The following is a 23,962-nucleotide window of genomic DNA, read 5'->3' as shown; positions in this document are numbered from 1 at the left end:
CTGTGAAAGGTTATAGGGATAATACTGGAAATTATAAACTAGTCAGTGATGGGAAAACTAATAGAAGGGATTCTTAGGGACAGTAGTATTTGGAGAAGCATAATTTTATTAGGGATAGTTGGCATGGCTTTGTGAGGGGCCACTCCAGACTCATGACCTTAATTGAGTTTTTCAAGAAGATGGCAAAACAAATTGATGAAGGCAGAACAGTGGATGTGGTCTATATGGATTTTAGTAAGGTGTTCTGCAAGAATCTATTTGGGATATCTACCCTATGATTTTTATATATATAACTTAGATGAGGAAGTAGGGGGGTGGGTTTGCAGATGACTCAAAGGTTGGTAATGATGTGGATAGTGTAGAAGGTTGTCATAGGTTACAAAGGGATATTGACAGGATGCATGCTGGGCAGAGAAGTGGCAGATGAAGTTCAATCTGGAAAAGTGTGAAGTGATACACTTCGGAAAACTGAACTTGAAGGCAAAGTACAAGGTTAATGGTATGATTCTTTGCAGTGTGGAGGGATAGAAGGATCCTGGGGTCCAAGTCCAAAGATCCCTCAGAGTTGCCATGCAAGTTGATAAGGTGGTTAAGAAGGTATACGTTTTGTTGACCTTCATTAGTCAGGGGTTGAGGTCAAGAACCATCAGGTAATGTTACAGCTCAATAAAACTCTGATTAGACCACAGATGGAGTATTGTGTTCAGTTCTGGTCACCTCACTATAGGAAGAATAGATAAGAATTAATCACAGAGTAGGTTTATATAGGTCAGTACAATATTATGTACTGTTCTACGTTCATTGATTGCTTCGGGCAACAACTAAATTGGTAGGAAGCACCAAGTTATGAGTATTGCATCATCAATCATTCCTGTTCAAAGAGTTCAAATTTATAATAAAGTTGTGCTGACTGACCAGGTGAGAATTCTTGTGTGGTAATTAGCTCACTGGGAATGTGAGACTGATTTCCAGATTTATTTAACTCCTGTGCATTGAACAGGGTGCAGCATTTGCGGTCCTCTCATACCCTAATATAAGGATTAAATGATTGTGGTCAGGACTTTTATACTTCTCCTAACTTTACTTAGCAACTAAGGATGCATCTTATTGAACAAGCCTTTGAGAGATACTGTAGAATCTTTATTCCAGTCTAACATCTCAAATGCCCCTTCCTCTTCTCCTACATTTACTTCAACTGTTGATAACGGCAGATGAAAAGCAAATTGTTCAGTATGAAAATCAGGCCCTGTTCCCACGAAACTAGGCAATTATTCCCTTATCTCATTTCTTATAAGTTTGTAAAACCAATTGAACTTTGTTTATTGTCCCATGCATTTGACTGATTTTTAAAAGAAATTACATTTTCCATTCCCTTCTATCAAACATACTGTTTTTATTAATCTCATTTTAACTATAGTCTACACCTAAAATTGCTAATATAACCATATAACAATCACAGCACGGAAACAGGCCTTCTCGGCCCTCCTAGTCCGTGCTGAACTCTTAATCTCACCGAGTGCCACCTACCCGCACTCAGCCCATAACACTCCACTCCTTTCCTGTCCATATACCTATCCAATTTTACCTTAAATGACACAACTGAACTGACCTCTACTACTTCTACAGGAAGCTCATTCCACACAGCTATCACATTCTGAGTAAAGAAATACCCCCTCGTGTTTCCCTTAAACTTATGCGCCCTAACTCTCAAATCATGTCCTCTCATTTGAATCTCCCCTACTCTCAATGGAAACAGCCTATTCACGTCAACTCTATCTATCCCTCTCAAAATTTTAAATACCTCGATCAAATCCCCCCTCAACCTTCTACGCTCCAATGAATACAGACCTAACTTGTTCAACCTTTTTCTGTAACTTAAGTGCTGAAACCCAGGTAACATCCTAGTAAATCATCTCTGCACTCTCTCTAATTTATTGATATCTTTCCTATAATTCGGTGACCAGAACTGTACACAATATTCTAAATTTGGCCTTACCAATGCCTTGTACAATTTTAACATTACATCCCAACTTCTGTACTCAATGCTCTGATTTATAAAGGCCAGCGTTCCAAAAGCCTTCTTCACCACCCTATCTACATGAGACTCCACCTTCAGGGAGCTATGCACTGTTATTCCTAGATCTCTCTGTTCCACCGCATTCCTCAATGCCCTACCATTTACCCTGTATGTTCTATTTGGATTATTCCTGCCAAAATGTAGAACCTCACACTTCTCAGCATTAAACTCCATCTGCCAACGTTCAGCCCATTCTTCTAACCGGCATAAATCTCCCTGCAAGCTTTGAAAACCCACCTCATTATCCACAACACCTCCTACCTTAGTATCATCGGCATACTTACTAATCCAATTTACCACCCCATCATCCAGATCATTTATGTATATTACAAACAACATTGGGCTCAAAACAGATCCCTGAGGCACCCCGCTAGTCACCGGCCTCCATCCCGATAAACAATTATCCACCACTACTCTCTGGCATCTCCCATCTAGCCACTGTTGAATCCATTTTATTACTCCAGCATTAATAACTAACGACTTTACCTTCTTAACTAACCTTCCATGTGGAACTTTGTCAAAGGCCTTGCTGAAGTCCATATAGACTACATCCACTGCCTTACCCTCGTCAACATTCCTCGTAACTTCTTCAAAAAATTCAATAAGGTTTGTCAAACATGACCTTCCATGCACAAGTCCATGCTGGCTACTCCTAATCAGATCCTGTCTATCCAGATAATTATAAATACTATCTCTAAGAATACTTTCCTTTTAGTATTACTTTAAGTTGAATTTCTTTTGTTATTCAGCAAGCATTTCCTTAAAATGCCTCAGTTATATCCACATTCCTCAGTTATATCCTTATGGGAAGAAATGTGGTTCTTGCCTGTGCTCTTTCTGCTTTGATGGCATGTTATTGCTCACTTATTGACTTTCTGCTCACCTCTATCACATTGTACTCAAGTCAATGAAATTGGTTTCCTGTTGGACATATTCACCTGGAATGTCATTGCCTTCTACTGGAAGAATTTCAGATATAAATCACATTTGTGCAAGCTTTCGATTCAATAATTTCTCAGTAGGATGTGAGTCTGTCAGAGAGAGCATAGTACTTCTGTTATTTCAGTTGTAGGTTAGTCCTCAAAGTGAAACTGGTTGTAATTGGACAGTGAAATTGTTGCTGCTTTTAGTTTTTCTGAATTCCCCTGAAACTAAAGAGCAGCTTGTTCTAGGAGCCAAATGTAATTTGCCAAAGTGATTATTCCTATATGCAAGAATCATGTGTGTATCAAAAAGATTAAAAGGTTATATGCGCCTGAGATGCATCCATGTGCATGAAACATCTGTATAGTTACACCTGTTGTGCAATTTGCAACCTTTTAAGGGGTCTGCATATGCTTGCGGTAATTTATTTATAAGCGGTTTTATGTTTCTCGTTGCAACAGTGTTCAAGAGATGTTGAGACGTCTTACGTATGCCATTGAGTGAATAATGACCTGCTTAGATCAACAATTAAAAGATTTGCATGTACAAAAAGAAAATGCAGGAAATAAATCCTCTACCTGTGTACCTTTAGAAAATGATATTCTATGCTGTACACTGAAGTGTATTGTGAGACACTGACAGTTCCTCCAGAAGTGAGAGTACAGCCAAATTTTGCTCCCAGCAATCTTGCATTTATTTAAAGAAGGCATATTTCCAATTGTAATTATATTGCTAATTTTTTTCTCAAAGCAGCAAGCTAGTATAGTCTAGAAGCACAACAATTTTTAAATTGCTAATCATTCTAAAGGTAGGAAAATCAACAGATTTTCATCTTCCAACATTGAAGGTTATGAGATAGTATTGGACCAAGATAGGAAATTGATGTGGCGAGGGGGGTAGAGCTGTGTCTTTGAGGGATAAATAGCCCAACCTTCCACCTGTTCGCCTCATTTTGCAGAAAAGTTTGACTTTGATGGAATGTGCCTTCTTTTACATTAAGCGTCTTGCATTCTTTTCAGACAATTCTACAGCCACAGGTTCTTGCCAATTCAAATTCAGTCTCAATTTCCATATAATGAAAAACTCTGATCAATGCAATTCACTGGGCACCTTACGTAGAATGCAGTGTCTTTTCCAGACTCGTACTCATTGGGGAAGGGAAGAGTGCAAGATTCCAAACCACAATTTGAGCCTCATTAATCTTGCTTTGAACAAAATGCCTTTCCACTTTTCTTTAAGTGTAATTCCTATGATATAAACCAAGCTCTTTTGATGTTGGGATAAATCTGGAACAAAAGACTCATGTATACTGCTCCTTACACAACTACCGGATCTTCCAGAACACTTTACTTTGGAAATGCAATCTCTACTGTAGCATACGAAAGATGGCAGTCAAATTGCACACATCAAACTCCTATAAATAACAGTATAAAAATGAAACAGTATGAAAACAGGTCCTACGGCCTATTGAGTCCTGTGCCAATTTACACTAAACCCATGCCCATTTTATTCTCCCCACATTCTCAACTCCCTGCGATTCTAACACTTGTCTCAACTCGGGTAAATTGACAGTGCTCAATTAAATTTTCCTCTCTTGAGGATGTGGGAAAGAAATCAGAGCACGTGGAAGAGACCCATGCAGCCACAGGGAGAACGTGTAAACCACACAGACAGCACTGAAGGTCAGGACTTTACTGTCACCAAACAATTGATACTAGAGCGTACAATCATCCAGTGATATTTGATTCTGCGCTTCGCACTCCCTGAAGTACAAATCAAAGTAAATATAATAAAAAAATTAAATTATAAATCATAATTAGAAAATAGAAAAGGGAAAGTAAGGTAGTGCAGGTCAGGTCTGGATCTTTGGAAGGTACGGCCTAGATCCGGGTCAGGATTGAACCTCAACTGCTGGAGCTATGAGTTCCACTAGCTGCACCACCTCTGTTTTATTAACATTGAATTAAGGGATAAACATTGGCAGGATCTCCATGACGACTACAACAAATAATCTGCTGGAGGAACTCAATGGGTTGAGCACATCTGTGAAAGGAGAGAAACTAGCAATATTCTGGGTTGAAACTGCATCCATTTAACTGTGTTGAGAATAGGGATGTTTCTCTTCCTAAATATTATTGATTTAACTGTCACATATGTGCACTTTATCCCGGCAGACACACAATTCGAGCTTGTATTAGTCTTCTATGATGTAAGTGTTTAATATTTATTATTTACAGTACTGTGCAAAAGTCATAGGCACACATATGTAGCTAGGGCATCTATGACTTTTGCACAGTACTGTATTTGTTAATGTGGAGCGGAGGATAATTTTGTAGATCTATTGGGAACAAAGGATATTGGGAGTGGTGAGGGTGGAGCACCAGAGGGGCGTGAAACAGGTGGTACAGAAGGAGTGCCGGAGCAAGGGGTGGCAGGGATGTAGGACCCAGCCCTGAGACACCAGGCAAGATCATTTAATTCCAAACAACTGGTTTATTAATCATTATAGAATGTCTCTTCCGATTCCCTCCCCTCACCTTAACTATGATTCACCTCTCCCTGCCTCCTTCTCACTCTCAGTCCACAACAGAGACTCACACCAGAATCAGGTTTATCACGACTCACATATGCCATGAAATTTGTATTTCTTGTGGCAGTAATGCAGTGCAATAAATAAAATTACTGCATTGCTGTGCAAAAGTCTGAGGTGCACCAGCTATATAACATTATGCATGTATATGTCTAAGACTTTAGCACACTGCCATATTTTTATTACTTATTATTTAGAGATACAGAGCAGTACAGTCCTTTGAGCCATGTCACCCAGCAACCTCGACAACCTGATTTGGCCCTGATCTAATCACGAGACAATTTGCAATGCCCAAGTAATCTACCTGGTATGTACTTGGACCATGTGAGGAAACCAGAGCACCCTGAGAAAACATACATATTCCACAGGGAGTACGTACAAAGGCTTCTTACAGAGGATGCCAGGAATGAACTCCGAATTCTGACATTCGGCGCTGTAACAGCATTGCACTAACTGCTAGACTACTGTGGCCTGTTAGTCTGCTAGAAGATGAGAAATCAACCCAAAGCTTGCTTACTGTTCATGGATTTACGGAAAATGAGACTATGTTATGGATTTGATCTCAGCAGGTAGTATTTTCACTTCTTTGCGGTTTCAACTTGGGTTGTTTGCAAGTATTCCAAATCTAAAGGCTATACACTGCACTAGACTGGATGCCAAACCAAAGAGGTGCGTAACCAAGTCTCACCCCCTAAGCAACTTCACTCATTTAACTTGGAGTCCTTAACATGTATGAGCAGAATTAGGCCAATCAGCCCATTGAGTCTGCTCTGCCATTCCATCACGACTGACTTGTTATCCCTCTCTATCCCATTCTCCTGCTTTCACCTATCAACCTCCACTTTAAATATATCCAATGGTTTCCATAATGGTTTCGATGCAAGACAATAATTATTCTGCATCAACAATAGCCTTGCATTGTAAAATGCTCCAGTCTAACAGTTGATGGATGTGAACAAGATGAAACAAGAATAGTTTTCCAACTCACGTTTTTGTAGGGAAACAGCATTCAGATTTCATCTGTCAGCTCTGTATTCAAACTCAAGTCCCAGGGTGAACAGAATGCCCATGAAACACCAGAGATATTTATCAGATTTTATTTTCAGTCATGCTTATCAGTTGAAATTAACTCCATTTGATTTGGATCTGATAGTTAAGCACCCCTCATTACTTATTTTACATACCTTTAGGGGTTGTATGCAGGGGGTCAGTAAGTAATCGTTCACTATTTGCTGCACGTTTAAATCGCCGTGGAAACCGCCCACGATATCGTTCATTTTCCTCACTCTCTGACGATGCTAAAGACAGGCTACGCTCCTCATCCAGTGACAGGTCACTATCGGTTTCAGAATCATGGTCTGTGCAGAGTCAGACAACAGAAATTTTTTAGTTTAAGTGCCATAAAGTTGATTATATTAGTGCATTATATTATATTGTATATACTATTCAATAGATTATATTGTGAAAGTCACCAGTGGTAGGAGAAGTTTCAGTCCTCAAGACCCCATTAGAAATTACTGCTGCAGACAATAATTATGTGAATATGTGGTGACTTATTTGACAATTTACCATAATTAGCATTAATCTACCAATATGGGCAATAACTTGCTAGACACCGAAAGGGCAGGCTGGAGGTGCACTGTTGTCCTAAAACATACACATGAGAATTTTATTGATTCAAAATGCATCTTGTTGCTCTTATTTTAATGATCATATATTACTAGGCTGTCAGTCACACTTCTGAGCTATTCATCCAACTGACCCAAGGTCAAATTTTACTGAAGTAGTTTCAGAGTTATAAATTGAGATTGAACATTTGCAATGATAAAGTTGCTTCATAAAATTGTCAATTTGTCAAAAATAATGCCTATCTAATGTACTTGGATTAGAAACTCCATGCTCTTATCGGTTTGACTACATGCTACTTCTATGGTTGGCCCCTGAGATGGTAAGAAATGCCACGCATCCCGAGGATCATTTAAAAAAATGTGCCTGGTGGGAGGGGGGGGGGTCAGATCGTTTTTGTAATCTTAAACCAAAATGCTTGATATTGAAACAATTCTGCTCATATCCTGGCAATTGACATTAGCTTTAGCAAAGGCAGGTTTCTTCAGCTTTGTCCTTGTGAGGCTACTGGAGTGATAAAGCTACAGTGAATAGCCTGCATGGTATTTTTATTCCATTGACACAGCTAGTGAAGTCTGCCAGTTGGTTTTCTAGCAAATGATAATGATGTAAACTTGCAGGTTGGAATTGTGTTCCAGTCCTATCAAGAGTAATCTGCAGCATCCACTGCTGTATGGAATCAAGCTTTCTCTTTGATCATGCTTCTTCCAAGCAACTGATCTTTTTCCTCCACATGCATAATAATGTCAAACAAACAATATATCAATATTTGCAAAATTCAAGTGGCTTTGGTGTGTGGGCAGAATATTGACCATTGCATACAGGATTTTTCTATCTTTCCACTCAAAGCACATATGATTCAAAACATCCCAACTTCAGCAAGCACAAATTACTTCTAACGTTTTCTCATTTTTAGAACTTAAAAGTTCTCATACACAATTTTTCCCTTCAGGAAATTCGATGTGTCAGGTAATCAATGGACAGATCTTTTGTAAGAAAGAGTTTTGGCAGTTTCAATGAACTTTTATTGTTTTGGGGGTCTTTCTGTTATTAAGCATGATCAGGCAACCTAGTTATAACTCTATGGGCAAATACTAACATGATTAACCAATATATGAAAATTCCAAACTGCAATAATGTTCATTACTGTGTAAGTATGAAACCCATTGAAAATAAATTATGGGCATAGAATAATAGTTTGTAACAATCTCACCTCCTCCTCCACTTGCATCTTGTGGCCGATGAAACATTGCAACATCTATATCAGTGGGCCCAGTATGACCCAACAAAGTTTGATCCAAAGCTGAGCCCTGTCGTGCCAGCAAATTTTCTCTAAGAATGCAAGGAAAGAAATGGAGTACTAATAACAAAACACAAGTCGCATTTCATAAAAAAACTTCGCTTTTGCTTTTGGTACTCATTTAAATTTGGATTAAAAATGGGATTGTACAATAATTTTTTTTGAAAACTGTATTATACCCTTTAGTTTAAGATAGAGGGCTTGGTTATTGACAGGAAAAGTGACATTAACCTTGTTCTGGAATATGCAATGGCTAATGGAAATTATATTTGGTTGTGACACATCTTTCTGTTAAAAAAAGGGCTTCCGGCAGTCTTGTGAAAAAATACTGGTTAATGAATAACTGGACAAAGCTCTGCAAATTTGTACTCAAACAGAATAATGTTATAACTTTGAGTGGTAATGCAATGATCTTATATCTGAAAGTACATGTGGGAATTTGACCACTTCAATGGAAATGGTTAGCTGGACAACCCCAGCTTCTAACTGTACTGCTTCCAAAATACCCAAGTGAGGAACTGCAGATGTTTGAAATTTGAAATAAAAATGAAAATGTAAGAACATACTCAACAAGTTATGTGGCATCTGTGAAGACAGCAACAGATTTAAGGTTGATGAACTTGCATCAGAGCTAGGAAAAGTAAATAGAAAAAGACAGAATGGTGAGAACAAATGTAATGGGACAGAGATCAAGAGAAAATGGGAGACAGTTTGATGTTGCCTGAGAAAGTGTGATGACAGTTTGTAAATACCAACTAGTCTGCCTAAAGCAGGTGTAAGCTGAAGGAAAATGGAGGAAATAGAAAAATTAATGCTGGGGCTGTCAGATACAGAACACAGCAGTAGTTGGAAATCTAAAATATAAAAAAATCTGGAAAAGCCCAGAAGTTAACATTTCAGGTTTATGACCATGCTTTCAAATTGGCTGGTTTGACAACCTGTAACTTTGGTTTTACTGTTTTCACAGGTGCTGCCTGACCAGCTGAATCGATCTGCCTTTTTTATAGCCTTTCCTTGCTATGAATAAAAGCTTCACCAATGCTGTCTGACCTTTAATCTTTGTTCCAGTATTCCTGTTTGTATTTTACAACTTTTTCGAGAATGCAATAGTCCAGAGCTCTTTATTTGATGGGGTGGGGGTGGGGGGGTGTAGTGGAGGCAACTCTCTCTCAAAACGGGCTAAGTTTTCACAATACATATGTGACGTAATTGAGTCAGTTATGCTTTTGCAGTATCGATATCATGTCTGCCAATGCTTGCAAATATTGCAGGCAGAAGTTCAATTTTGATTCTACCAAAATAAATATTGTGAAGTTACGACCTTCTTTTCCATTTTGCCAGATTCTAATTGGTGGCAATTCAAAGTTCAATGTTCAGATTGGAGAGGGCTCTTTCTTTGATGCAAAAGTTTAGGTACAGTGCAGATTAGATATATATTGACCTATAGACAGCAGCTATTGCTTATAGGTGCTAACATTAATTCTTTCCCTGAAATAGCCCTATTGTAAGCCATTATGTTGATTTGCTGACACACATACCTGAGAAAGCCAGGTTGACTGGAGTGCGTTCGTGCTGACCGGGCAGTGCTCACTGAAGATATCGTTGATGTTCCAAGTGTTATCCGATGCAGACCACTCTCTTCAAACAGTGATGTGTTATTGTATGGGTGGGAACTCTAGGAGCAAATTGCAGTATATATAAATATTGGAAGTTCACAGGATAATTCAAATGTAATACTTAATAGCTCATGAGGAGGCATTGCTTTAGCCAGAGGGAGGTGAATCTGTGGAATTCATTGCCACTGACTGCTGTGGAGGCCAAGTCATTGGGTACTTTGTGGGTGTGATGCAACTACAGCTTGGGTGTTAAGAGTTCGGAGTAAGTAAGGAGTCTATACGTCCTCTCTGTGGAATGCATGGGTTTTCTCCAGAGTGCTTTGCTTTCCTCCCACGGTCCAAAGATGTACAAGTTAATAAGTTTATTGCAAATTGTCATGTGATTATGTGAGGGTTAATTCAGGAATTGCTTTGTGATGCAATTGGAAGGGCTGGATGGGTCTATTCTGTGCCATATCTTTAAATAAATGAATACTTAAAGCGGAGGTTGATGAGTTCTTGATTAGTCAGGGCATCAAAGATTATGGGGAGAAGTCAAGAGAATGGGGCTGAGAGGGATAATAAATCAGCGGTGATGCAATGACGGAGCAAACTCAATGGACCAAATGGCCTAATTCTGCTCTTGTGTCTTACGAGTTTATTCCAACCTAAGAACCACTTCAGCGACTTAATATTATTCCTCTTCACTAGGATATCCTTATTACCAAACATTAGGCGTTTTACCGAGAGTTGAGGTGCTCGTGTTGTGTCATCACTCTGGTTTTTCTTCCCAAGGCAAACTGATTTCCAAGCTTCCTGTACTTCATCATTTAAGATGCAGAACAAAACAAGAACAGCCAATCCCTATGGGAGATTAGGAAGAATTACTGTCAAATCAAAAGTCCATTTAGTTTGCAGCAGGGTCACTTATTAGAATCATTTCCATTTTAACTTTACAATGAAATCCTAATTCCACTTACCTGGTGGAACTGTCAGATGTTCCAGTGACTTGTTAATGATTGTGATGAATTGGATTACATGGAGTACAGGATTTTGATTTATACTGATGTGGTTTATCAAGTTTATTTTGAAGCTCACTTAAAATATAGCCGCCACAGCAGGTTGTTACTTAAGACTATTTTAGATTTATTTTTATCTCTCTTTTAAGTATGATCCTTAATAATTAGGCATGAAAACAAGTGTTTGGATGAACTAAGAATATACAATGACTGTGGACTATCAAGAAGAACAAGGTTGGGATCAGATTTGTTTTGGAGAAACATGGCATTAAGCTACTCCAAACTACAAGTACTAGCTAGTGAATGGACACATAACCTTCTCAATTACAATTTTTAAAAACATATTCTGATAGCTAATTGCTCTTTTGCACCAAACTTTGATAAAACATTGTTTTTCTTGTAAAAACAAGAGGTCTATATTCACTTGAGTTAAGAAGAATGATATGTAAGCTCTTTGAAATTGATGACATTATTAAACAGATTATTATTAAGTGGATGTGGTGAGCCTACTTTTCCTTACTCCAAGTCTAGATCATTGTCTCCAGATAATAAGGTGGCCATTTAGGTAGGACTGTTCCCTTTTTCAAATCATTGTGACTTTTTAAGAACTTGCTTTCCCAAAGCCCAGTCTTTCAAATTCTGAAGAATAACAATGCCGAATGTTTGGATGCCAAAGGGAACAAGAACTGTTAGGTTCAGTTTCATAAAGTCTCATTTCAGTTTCAATATTGCAAAAAAAAATTGAGATTTGATCTTATTCAGCTATAGTTCTTTTAATCCTGGGTTTACAATATATGCCTAAAGTGATAAAACAGTATAATCAAACATCATTTAACAAAATAAAGTTACAAGAACTGAGCAACCTTAGACTACCTCAAGGTTGATTAAACTACTTACAGTCTATTCCTCTCCATTGTGGAATTCTCTCTCAATGTAGGAATGAATACATTTTTAAAAAGTTAGCCACATCACTAATTCTAATTCATACATAAACATAAACAGATTAGAGATTGGCCAAAAGGACTTTTAAATATTTGTTGTGAACTGGTTTTTGCAACAGATCACCTGTAATTGAAACCAGTGAAGCTCAATGTGTGCCCTGCTCATGTTCATCTTGTGAAACCTTGAAATACAGAACTAGAGTTAACATCTGACAAACATTTCTAGTAAAAAATTTTCTTTTGGGCACCAAACAAGTTAATGTTACTGATATTTTGTTGACATCTTATTTTCCCCACCCTAATGTTAGTGAGATTTTGAACATACAGCAAATATTAATTTGCTGAAGAAACTGGTTTTACAATTGTCACAGAACTGAATTTTCATTCTTTGTTGACTTGTACCCAAGTTTCAATCAACTTCTAAGGTACCTCTGGTCCTAACTAATGCATTAAAAGATAAAAATGCATTAAGTTCCATTGCGGAACTTACATATCATGCACAGGACCATCAAACACACGTAATAGATTTATTGAATAATTTGAGATGATAATCTATGTATTCATTCTACCATTGCTATCATTTTCCCAGCATTATACTGGGAAATCTATCAAGACAGTGTGATTTGAAAGGGGCCTGTAGCTTTTTTTAAATCATTAGGTGATAATAAGTTTATCTAAAATAATTTCAGGTTAGATTTAATCATTCATTTGGCTTCAGGTGTTGCAAATTAACCATTAATTTTTTAGCTGTTTTAAAAATGTTAATTTTTAAATATATTTGAAGGCCTTGGTAGCTTTTGCTAACAGCAAAGCTAGGGCAGAGTTCTGCCAGTAGTTGAAGTTACCAGAAATTTGCTGAAGGCAGGTATTCCTTACTGTGCTGCTGAAAATTCTTCTGTTGCCCACCTAAATCCTGGGTGGCCCCCAAGAACAGGTGCAAAGAGATAGCAGATAGAGAGTGGGGGCAACCAATGAACACCGGGCAATCACAAATAGAGACTACTTCAGATGATAGGACAACACAAGTATCGTGTTATGTACAAATTCTTAGTGGAGAACAATCCTGCAAATAATATTAGAATCTTACCAGCTATTTAAAAAAAGTTTATTTTTCATCCTTCTGAGACACATGATCAGTAACAGTGACTATCAACGCTGCTTCTCTCACACTCAGATATCAGCACTGGAATGTTCTGTCTCTGATATCTGTTGACAGAAGTAAAAGGGATCTGAGGAAGAATATGTTTTTACACCCAGAGAGTGGTTGAAATCTTCCGGAGAAGGTAGTGAAGGGAGGTATTGTCAACATTTAAGTTGGTGAGATTAGAATAGATTGTAGGTTAAGGGTGAATGGTGAAGTATTTGAGGGGAACCGCAGGGAGAATATCTTCACCCAGAGTGTGGTGCAAGCGTGGAATGAGCTACCAGTGGAAGTGGCGGATGCAGGTTTGATTGCAACACTTAAAAGAAGCTTGGATAAGTACATGGATGCAAGGGATAGAGAGAGCTAGGGTTGATGGGACTCGGTAGAATAACAGTTTGGCATGCACTAGATGGGCTGGAGGGTCTGTTTCTGTTCTGTAGTGTTGCATGACTCTATTTGGCCACTTGGTTTGATGTCCCATTCAGTCAAACTCTATCTTGATGTCAAGTACAATCATTTTCACCTGATCCCTGGAATTCAGTTCCGTGGTCCATGTTTTGAACAATGCTATGTTAAGATTATAGAGGATTACAAAGGCAAATTGGACTGTGGGGATTGTTGTACTTTATACTTCTTCTGTGGTATAACAAATTTTACAAGTATGATTATAAAGACCAGAGAGGGTAAATCTGTGAGATTTCTTTCCCTGAAGGATATTATTGGATTCTTAACAATAATTTTGTTTCATGGTCATCGTCGCAGCAACAACTTTTTAAAATTCCGTGTCTAGTTAATTATAGTCCCTCGCTATCTTGGTGGGATTTGTATTTGTGTCTCTGAACTCTGGCTGATGGTCCAGGATCTATACAACATTATATTGCTAGACCAATTATGTGTTACAATATTCACAGTGTTGAGGATATCAGAAGTAATTGTAAATATACTGTTACATAATCTGTACTGTGCAGGTAAGCACCAGATGAGTGACTTCAATTTTTGCTTGCACAGGCATGTATTAAAAATATGGATTCTGCAATACAAGATACGGTGATGCTCGTGTACATTCACCTCAAATTCAAATGTTACACACAATTTCAAAGAAACTGTAAAAACTGAGTTACACAGAAGACAATCTTACACTGACTCACTGAATTCTATCATTCAGACTGGTCATATTAGAATACGTTACCATGCAGTTAGTGAGAGTTAGTGTTTACCTGAAAACAGCAGAGGACAGTGTAGAGGTAGTGAAAAACAAGGATGCTGTTGTTGACAGCCATCAGCCCAAGAAGCCATGTGGCACTAGCGATTAGCAGCATAATGAAGGCGCTTCGTACTGTGGTACTGGAGAAACAGAGAGAAGTAGAGAATAACCTACACAACGAGACACAGCAGAGGAACAACAAAGCTTGTTGGAAGCAACAGCATACCTGCCATTGATTATAACAAAAATGTGTAGGATAGGGGTACTGGGAGAAGAGGACAGAATTGTGTGCAGGCAAGACTCAGATTAGGCAACAGGACAAAGGCAGCATTATTGGTATGATATAATTTGCCTGAAGGACTGTTAACAAGAGTGTTAGTTTTTTTTAAGAAACTGATTAAGATTCTTATTGCATATTGGCCAAGAAAGCAGCAGGTTAGATGGTTATAGTCACAATTTTACACATTTAAGCTCAGAGCCTACCTGACACTCAAGACCGACTCTCAGCACATTCTTGATAGCTACTCAGATTCAAACATGGCGGCAAGAGAAAATTATCACTACTATTTTACCACAAGGGTACATTCTAGAATGGAAAGAAATTACATCTGAATCATGCCTCCTGATAGGGTGGATTGTGATCACAGATGCAGGTCATTCGTTAGGACAAACTGATTCGCCCTCCTGGCTGGTGTACGGACTATAATTAGGAGAAAAAGAGGAAAAAGACACAGATAAAAGTTACTCCTTTGGGGATAAAAGAGGAAAATGAAGGACCCTGTGGTTGACAACATCTACTCACAGAGGACTGGTAAGATTGCCGTTTTTGAAGGGCCCAGGTTTAATCCCGGTGTCCCAGTTCCTCATGCGTCTGTTGGCAGCCCTAAGCATGTAAACAAATGTAAGGCGTGGGCAGATATAAAGAAACACCTGAGTTTTCTAAAGGATTTTGCAGGGGAAGACACTTAACATTGCTGAAGAATAACTGAAGACTGTATGGTTTTTTAAAAAAGTGTTTGCATGATTAAAGGTCTTTTGAAAAAAATTCCTAACTGAAGAAATCTATTCATTTTTTTGGAGATATGGATCAGAATAGGTCCTTCTGTTCTTTTGAGCTGCACTGCTCAGCAATCCCTGATTTAAGCCACACTTAATCATTAGACAATTTACAATGACCAATTAACTGGTAGGCCTCTGGACTGTGGGAGGAAGCTGGAGCACCCAGAGAAAATCCACTCGTTCCATGGGAAAAACATATAGATTAAACTCTGACACCCCAAGGTGTAATAGCATCACACACACTGCCACACTACCCGACTGGTTACAATCATTTCTCTCTCCATGGTTATAATCATTTACCAATAGATATCAGAGAAATTGCTGACTTGCATTTCTTTTAACTTTTATCTTTCATGATTTGCTTTCCAGGCCACAAGGAGAGACTTTGGATCGGAAATATCAAAGCAAGAGCTTGGTTGTTTATTAAGAATTACTTAAGATAAAAAAAGAATGAGTCATGGTTTAAGTACAAGATATTCCTGAAATCGAAGTCAATTTTTCACTTATCTGATCAGCTACAAGCATTCCAGGCTTTGAATGGATTCTGTAGCTTTTGCTGAAGAGTTTAAAATATCTGAACTATGACAAGAATTAATCTTGGACCATAAGACCTACGACATAGGAGCAGAATTAGTCTATTTGGCCCATTGAGTCTGCACCAACATTCAATCATGGCTGATCCTTTTCTCCCCACTCCCCAGTCTTCTCCCCTAACCTTTGATGTCATGTCCAATCAAGAGCTATTGCCTTAACTACACCCAATGACCTGGCTTCCACAGCTGCCTATAGTAATAAATTCCACAAATTCACCACCCTCTAGTGAAATAAATTTCTCCGCATCTGTTTTAAATGGACGCCCCTCTATCCTGAAACTGTGTCCTCTTGTCCTAGACTCTTCCCATCTTGGAATACATCCATTCCCAATCTATTCTTTTTAGCTCTTTCAACATTCAAAAGGTTTCAATGTGATTCCCCCTCAACCTTCTAAGTTCCAATGAGTAAGAATCCAGAACTATAAAAGATTCCTTGTATGATAAACCTTTCAGTCCCGCAATCATCCTTCTGAACCTTCTCTGAACCCACCCCAATGCCAGCATATCTTTTCTTAGATGAGAAGGCCAAAACTGTTCAGAATACTCAAGGTGAGGCTTCACCAGTGTCTTATAAAGCCTCAGTATCACATCCCTGCTCTTGTATTCAAGACCTCTTGAAATGAATGCTAACATTGCATTTTCCTTCCTCACCACTGACTCAACCTGCAAGTTAACTTTTAGGGTTTTCTGCACAAGGACTTCCAAGTGCCACTGCATCTCAGATTTTTGGATTTTCTCCCTATTTAGAAAATAGTTTACACACTTATTTCTATTGATATACAGCATAAAAAGAAGCAGCCACAACACTGATCTCTGCAGAGCACCACTAGTCACTGCAGCCAACCAGAAAAGGATCCCTTTCTTCCCATTCGCTGCCTCCTACCAATCAGCCAATGCTCTAACCATTCAGGTAACTTTCCTGTCATGCCATGGGCTTTTAACTTGGTAAACAGCCTCATGTGTGGCACCTTGTCAAAGACCTCTGGAAGTCCAAATATACAACATCTACTGCATCCCCTTTATCTGTCCTGCTTGTAATCTCCTCAAAGAATTCCAATAGGTTCATCAGACAAGATTTTCCCTTAAGGAAATCATGCGGACTTTCTCCTGTCTTGTCCTGTGAAACCAAGTGTTCCATAACCTTATCCTTAACAATTGCTCCAACATCATCCCAACCACTGAGGTTTCTCTTCTGCTGTCTTCCTCCTTTCTTAAAGAGTGGAGTGACATTTGCAATTTTCAAGTCCCCTGGCACCATGCTAGAGTCCAATGATTTTTGAAAGATCATTACTAGTGCCTCCACAATCTCTACCGCTACCTTTTCCAGAACCCTAGGGTGCAGTTCATCTGGTCTGGGTGACTTATGTACCCTTCGATCTTTCAGCTTTTTGAGCACCTTCTCCCTTGTGATAGTAACTGCATTCTCTTCTCTTCCCTCGCATCCTTCAACACTTGGCACACTGCTAGTATCTTCCACAGTAAAGACTGATGTATAATACTCATTTAGTTCAACTGTCATCTCCTTGGCCCCCATTATTACTTCTTCAGACTTATTTTCTAGCGCTCCTGTATTGACACTCATCTCTTTTTTACATACTTGTAAAGCTTCTACTACCCACTTCGATATTATTTGTTAGCTTGCTCTCATATTTCATCTTTTCCCTCCCAATAATTCTTTTGGTTGCTCTCTGTAGGGTTTTAAAAGCTTCCCAATCCTGTCTTCCTACTAATTTTTGTTTTGTTGTATGCCCTCACTTTTGCTTTTACATTAGCTTTGACTTTGCTTGTCAGCCACGGTTGCACTATTTTGCATTTTGAGCATTTCTTTATTTTTTGGAATACATCTATCCTGCACCTTCCTCATTTTTCACAGTAACTCACACCATTGCTGCTCTGCTATCATCCCTGCCAGCATCTCCTTCCAATTTACTTCAGCCAACTCCTCTCTTATACCACCATAATTTCCTTTACTGCACTGAAATACTGTTACATCAGACTTTACTTTCTCCCTATCAAATTTCAAGTTGAACTCGAACATATTGTAATCACTGCTTCCTAAGGGTTCTTTTACCTTCAGCTCCCTGATCACCTCTGGTTCATTAAGTAACACACAATCCAGTATAGCTGAACCCCTAGTACACTCAATGACAAACTGCTGTAAAAAGCCATCTCGTAGGCATTCAACAAAGCCACTCACTTGAGATCCATCCCCAACCTGATTTTTGCAATTGACCTGCATATTCAAATCTCACATGACTATCATAACATTGCCCTTTTGATGAACTTTTTCTATTTCCTGTTGTAATCTGCAGTCCACATCCCAGCAACTGTTGGAAGGCCTGTAAATAACTGCCATCAGGGTCCTTTCACCCCTGCAGTTTTAACTCAACCTACGAGGATTCAACATCTTCTGCTCCTATGTCACATCTTTCTTCTGATTTGATGCTATTCTTTACCAACGGAACCATGCCACCCCTTCTGCCTACCTTCCTATCCCTCTGATACAAGGTGTAGGCTTGAACATTCAGCTCCCAACTACAACCATCCTTCAGCCATGATTCAGTGATGGTCACAACATCACACCTGACAATCTGTAATAGTGTAACAAGATCATCCAACTTATTTCTTGTACTCTGGGCATTGAGATATAACACTTTGAGTGTTCTATTTGCAACCCTTTTTGATTCTGCATCCCTTATGCACTGATACTCACCCTGCTGGCTGTAATTATGTCCTGCCTGCCCCTCATGACAGTCTAACTGCAAGTTCCCTTCGCTTTTTTTTTATCATCTATTCAGCCCGGAGTCCCTTCACTCTGGTTCCCAGCACCCTGCCAAATTAGTTTAAACCCTCTCCAACAGCTCTAACGAGCCTGCCTGCGAGAATATTGGTTCCCCTCGGGTTCAGGTGCAACCCGTCACTTTTGAACAGGTAATACCTCCCCCAGAAGAGATCCTAATGATCCAAGAATCTGAAGCTCTGCCCCCTGCATCAGCTTCTCAGCCACACACTAATTTGCCAAATCATTCCATTTTTACCCTCACTGGTTCATGGCATAGCAGGCAATCCTGAAATTACTGTCTGGGAGGTGCAGCTTGTCAGCTATCTAGTTCTCTAAATACTCTTTTCAGGACCTCTTTGCCTATCCTCCCTATGTAATTGGTACCAATATGTGCCAAGGCATCTGGCTGCTCTCCTTCCCTCTCCAAAGTGTTGTGGATATGATCTTAGACGTCCCTAACCCTGGCATTTGGCAGGCATCATGCGATTTGGGTGTCCCATTCACGCCTGTTCCCTACTCCCGCCCTCTCCCACTTTTCCTTCTGTAGCATGGACCTATGCTCAGTGCCAGTAACCTGGTCCCCTGGGAAGTCATGCCTCACAACAGTACCCAAAACAATACACTTATTATTGAGTTGAATGCCCACAGGGGTGCTCTGTGCTAACTACCTATTCACATTGAAAGAATTAAAAAATGAAGCAAGTGTAATTTCTGATTGCCTCCCACTCTGAAGCTGAAGTTATTACACAAACTAATCAGCCAGAAGGCAAAAAATATATAGTTGAAAGGTAATGGCAGCTTTCTATTGACTATGAACAGTGCAGAAAAAATGGAAAATTGGGAATAAACAATAATCTCTTTAATTGACAGAATACAACCACATGAAGTAAACTCTCACGGAAAATTCAACACTTCAATTGAAAATGAGAAATCAATGAAAGTCTCAGTGACTAATGCTCACTTGCACTATTAATCACCAGCAAAGAAAAAGCAATTCAGACTAAAAGATCTTAATATTGTATTATCATGAATGAGATTATTCCACTCCCATCAGGGAGGAGGCTACGTAACAACCATACCAGGACCACCAGACTCAAAAACAGTTACTTTCCCCAAGCAGTAAGGCTGATCAACACCTCTATCTACCAGCCCACCCTCCACTGCCTGTGCCCCACCCCCAGTACTTTATCATTTCCTGTCAGAATCACCTTATGTACAGACTCTCCTGTGACTGGCGTGATTTTACAGACATACAGTGGCATGCAAAAGTTTGGGCACCCCTGGTCAAAAATTTCTGTTACTGTGAATAGTTAAGTGAGTAGAAGATAAACTGATTTCCAAAAGTCATAATGTTAAAGATGAAACATTCTTTTCAACATTTTAAAGCAAGATTAGTGTATTATTTTTGTTTTGTACAATTTTAGGGTGAAAAAATGGAAAGGAGCACCATGCAAAAGTTAGGGCACCCCAAGAGATTTGAGCTCTCAGATTACTTTTATCAAGGTCTCAGACCTTAATTAACTTGTTGGGGCTATGGCTTGTTCACAGTCATCGTTAGGAAAGGCCAGGTGATGCAAATTTCAAAGCTTTATAAATACCCTGACTCCTCAAACCTTGTCCCAACAATCAGCAGCCATGGGCTCCTCTAAGCAGCTGCCGAGCACTCTGAAAATTAAAATAAATGATATCCACAAAGCAGTAGAAGGCTATAAGAAGATAAAGCGTTTACAGGTAGCCGTTTCCTCAGTTTGTAGTGTAATTAAGAAATGGAAGTTAACAGGAACAGTGAAGGTCAGGATGAGGTCTGGAAGACCAAGAAAACTTTCTGAGAGAACTGCTCGTAGGATTGCTAGAAAGGCAAATCAAAACCCCCGTTTGACTGCAAAAGGCCTTCAGGAAGATTTAGCAGACTCTGGAGTGGTGGTGCACTGTTCTACTGTGCAGTGACACCTGCACAAATATAAACTTCATGGAAGAGTCATCAGAAGAAAACCTTTCTTGCGTCCTCACCACAAAATTTAGCATCAGCAACATCTAAACAAGCCTGATGCATTTTGGAAACAAGTCCTTTAGACTGATGAAGTTAAAATAGAACTTTTTGGCTGCAATGATCAAAGGTATGTTTGGAGAAAAAAGGGTGCAAGATTTCATGAAAAGAACACCTCTCCAACTGTTAAGCACAGGGATGGATCGATCATGCTTTGGGCTTGTGTTGCAGCCAGTGGCACAGGGAACATTTCACTGGTAGAGGGAAGAATGAATTCAATTAAATACCAGCAAATTCTGGAAGCAAAAATCACACCGTCTGTAAAAAAGCTGAAGATGAAAAGAGGATGGCTTCTACAACAGGATAATAATCCTAAATTCACAATGGACTACCTCAAGAGGTGCAAGCTGAAGGTTTTGCCGTGGCCCTCACAGTCCCCTGACCTAAACATCATCAAAAATCTGTGGATAGGCCTCAAAAGAGCAGTGCATGCAAGACTGCCCAAGAATCTCACAGAACTAGTAGCCTTCTGCAAGGAAGAATGGGCGAAAATCCCTCAAATAAGTACTGAAAGACTCTTAACTGGCTACAGAAAGTGTTTACAAGCTGTGATACTTGCTAATGTTACTAATGTGGACTGATGAAGTTAAAATAGAACTTCTTGGCTGCAATGAGCAAAGGTATGTTTGGAGAAAAAAGGGTGCAGGATTTCATGAAAGGAACACCTCTCCAACTGATAAGCATGAGGGTGGATCGATCGTGCTTTGGGCTTGTGTTGCAGCCAGTGGCACGGGGAACATTTCACTGGTAGAGGGAAGAATGAATTCAATTACTAATGAATTCATTAGTAATTAATGAATGGGTGTTACTAATGCAGGGTGCCCAAACTTTTGCTTCAGGCCCTTTTCAATTTTTGTTATTTTGAAACTGTAAAAGATAGAAAGAAAAAAGTAAAACAACACACACAAAATGCTGGTGGAACACAACAGGCCAGGCAGCATCTATAGGGAGAAGCACTGTCGACATTTCAGGCTGAGACCCTTCGTCAGGACTAACTGAGAGGAGAGATATTAAGAAATTTGAAAGTGGTGGGGGGAGGGGGAAATGCAAATTGGTTAGGTCTGGAATTCAAACAGAAGCGAAGAGCAGTGAGACCATCCCGGTGGGGGATGGAGGTATATAGGGACTGGACGTCCATGGTGAAAATATGGCAGAGGGGGCCTATATACCTCCAGATCTAACCAATTCCCCTCTACCACCACTCTTCTCCATCTAGCGGAATTAGTTCTTACTCTCAATAATTTCTCCTTTGGCTCTTCCCACTTCCTCCAAACCAAGGGTGTAGCCATGGGCACCTGTATGGGTCTCAGTTATGCCTGCCTTTTTGTTGGCTTTGTGGAACAGTCCATGTTCCAAGTCTATACAGGTATCTGTCCCCCTCTTTTCCTTCGCTACATCGACAACTGCATTGGCGCTGCCTCCTGCACCTATGCTGAGCTCGTTGACTTCATTGACATTGCCTCCAACTTTCACCCTGCCCTCAAATTTACCTGGTCCATTTTCAACACCTCCCTCCCCTTTCTTGATCTTTCTGTCTCCATCTCTGGAGATGGCTTATCTACTAATATCTACTATAAGCCTACAGGTTCTCACAGCTACCTGGACTATTCCTCTTCCCAACCTGTCTCTTGCAAAAATGCTATCCCCTTCTCACAATTCCTCCGTCCCCGCCGCATCTGCTCTCAGGATGAGGCTTTTCATTCCAGGACGAAGGAGATGTCTTCCTCTTTTAAACAAAGGGGCTCCCCTTCTTCCACCATCAAATCTACTCTCAAACGCATCTCTCCCATTTCCCGCACATCACCCCATGTGCCCGCCACCCCACTAGGGATAGGGTTCCCCTTGTCCTCACCTACCACCCCACCAGCCTCCAGGTCCAACGTATACTTCTCCGTAACTTCTGCCACCTCCAACGGGATCCCACTACCAAGCACATCTTTCCCTCCCCCAGTCTTTCTGCTTTCTGCAGGGATCGCTCCCTACGCGACTCCCTTGTCCATTTGTCCCCCCCATCCCTTCCCACTGATCTTCCTCCTGGCACTTATCCTTGCATACAGAACAAGTGCTCCACCTGCCCTTACACTTCCTCCCTCACCACCATTCAGGGCCCCAGACAGTCCTTCCAGGTGAGGCAACACTTCACCTGTGAGTCTGCTGGTGTGGTATACTGCGTCCGGTGCTCCCGGTGTGGCCTTTTATATATTGGTGAGACCCGACGCAGACTGGGAGACCGTTTCACTGAACACCTACGCTCAGTCTGCCAGAGAAAGCAGGATCTCCCAGTGGCCACACATTTTAATTCCACGTCCCATTCCCATTCTGATATGTCTATCCATGGCCTCCTCTACTGTCAAAATGAATCCAAGCTCAGGTTGGAGGAACAACATCTTATATACCGGCTGGGTAGCCTCCAAACTGATGGCATGAACATTGACTTCTCTAACTTCCGTTAATGCCCCTCCTCCCCTTCTTACCCCATCCCTGGCATATTTAGTTGTTTTTTTTTCTCTCTCTCTCTGCCCATCACTCTGGCTGTTCTCCATCTCGCTCTGGTGCTCCCCCCCACTTTCTTTCTCCCGAGGCCTCCCGTCCCATGATCCTTTTCCTTCTTCAGCTCTGTATCACTTTCGCCAATCACCTATCCAGCTCTTAGCTTCATCCCACCCCCTCCGGTCTTCTCTTATCATTTCACATTTCCCCCTCCCCCCACTACTTTCAAATCTCTTAGTATCTCTCCTTTCCGTTAGTCCTGACGAAGGGTCTCGGCCCGAAACGTCGACGGTGCTTCTCCTTATAGATGCTGCCTGGCCTGCTGTGTTCCACCAGCATTTTGTGTGTGTTGCTTGAATTTCCAGCATCTGCAGATTTCCTCGTGTTTGCTCAACAAAAAAGTAATCTTGCTTAAAATATTAAAGAAATGTGTCATCTTTAACTTCATGCCTTTTGGAAATCAGGTCATCTTTTACTCACAATAACAGAAATTTTGACCTGGGGTGCCCAAACTTTTGCATGCCACTATACAATCACTCAATCCATGTACATAAGCTATTTTACGTATTTA

The 23,962-nt window shown here is 40.1% G+C and overlaps 1 protein-coding gene across 1 annotated transcript in view; it reads right to left on the bottom strand.

Moving 5' to 3' along the window:
- LOC132377873 (cadherin EGF LAG seven-pass G-type receptor 3-like) overlaps positions 1-23,962 on the bottom strand; it is a 511,939-nt gene that overhangs the window by 173,550 nt on the left and 314,427 nt on the right. Inside the window, exons 28-32 of the mRNA XM_059944310.1 lie at positions 14,434-14,560; positions 10,857-10,976; positions 10,056-10,192; positions 8,443-8,549; positions 6,776-6,949 (exon numbers count right to left, since the gene is read on the bottom strand). Coding sequence (XP_059800293.1) covers positions 6,776-6,949; positions 8,443-8,549; positions 10,056-10,192; positions 10,857-10,976; positions 14,434-14,560 — 665 coding nt within the window. The remainder of the gene's footprint in view (positions 1-6,775; positions 6,950-8,442; positions 8,550-10,055; positions 10,193-10,856; positions 10,977-14,433; positions 14,561-23,962) is intronic.

Source organism: Hypanus sabinus, chromosome 19 (genome assembly GCF_030144855.1).
Source record: "Hypanus sabinus isolate sHypSab1 chromosome 19, sHypSab1.hap1, whole genome shotgun sequence".
Taxonomy (NCBI): Eukaryota; Metazoa; Chordata; class Chondrichthyes; order Myliobatiformes; family Dasyatidae; genus Hypanus; species Hypanus sabinus.
Note: the sequence above shows the minus strand (reverse complement) of the source record. Positions and strands in the feature narration are given on the sequence as shown.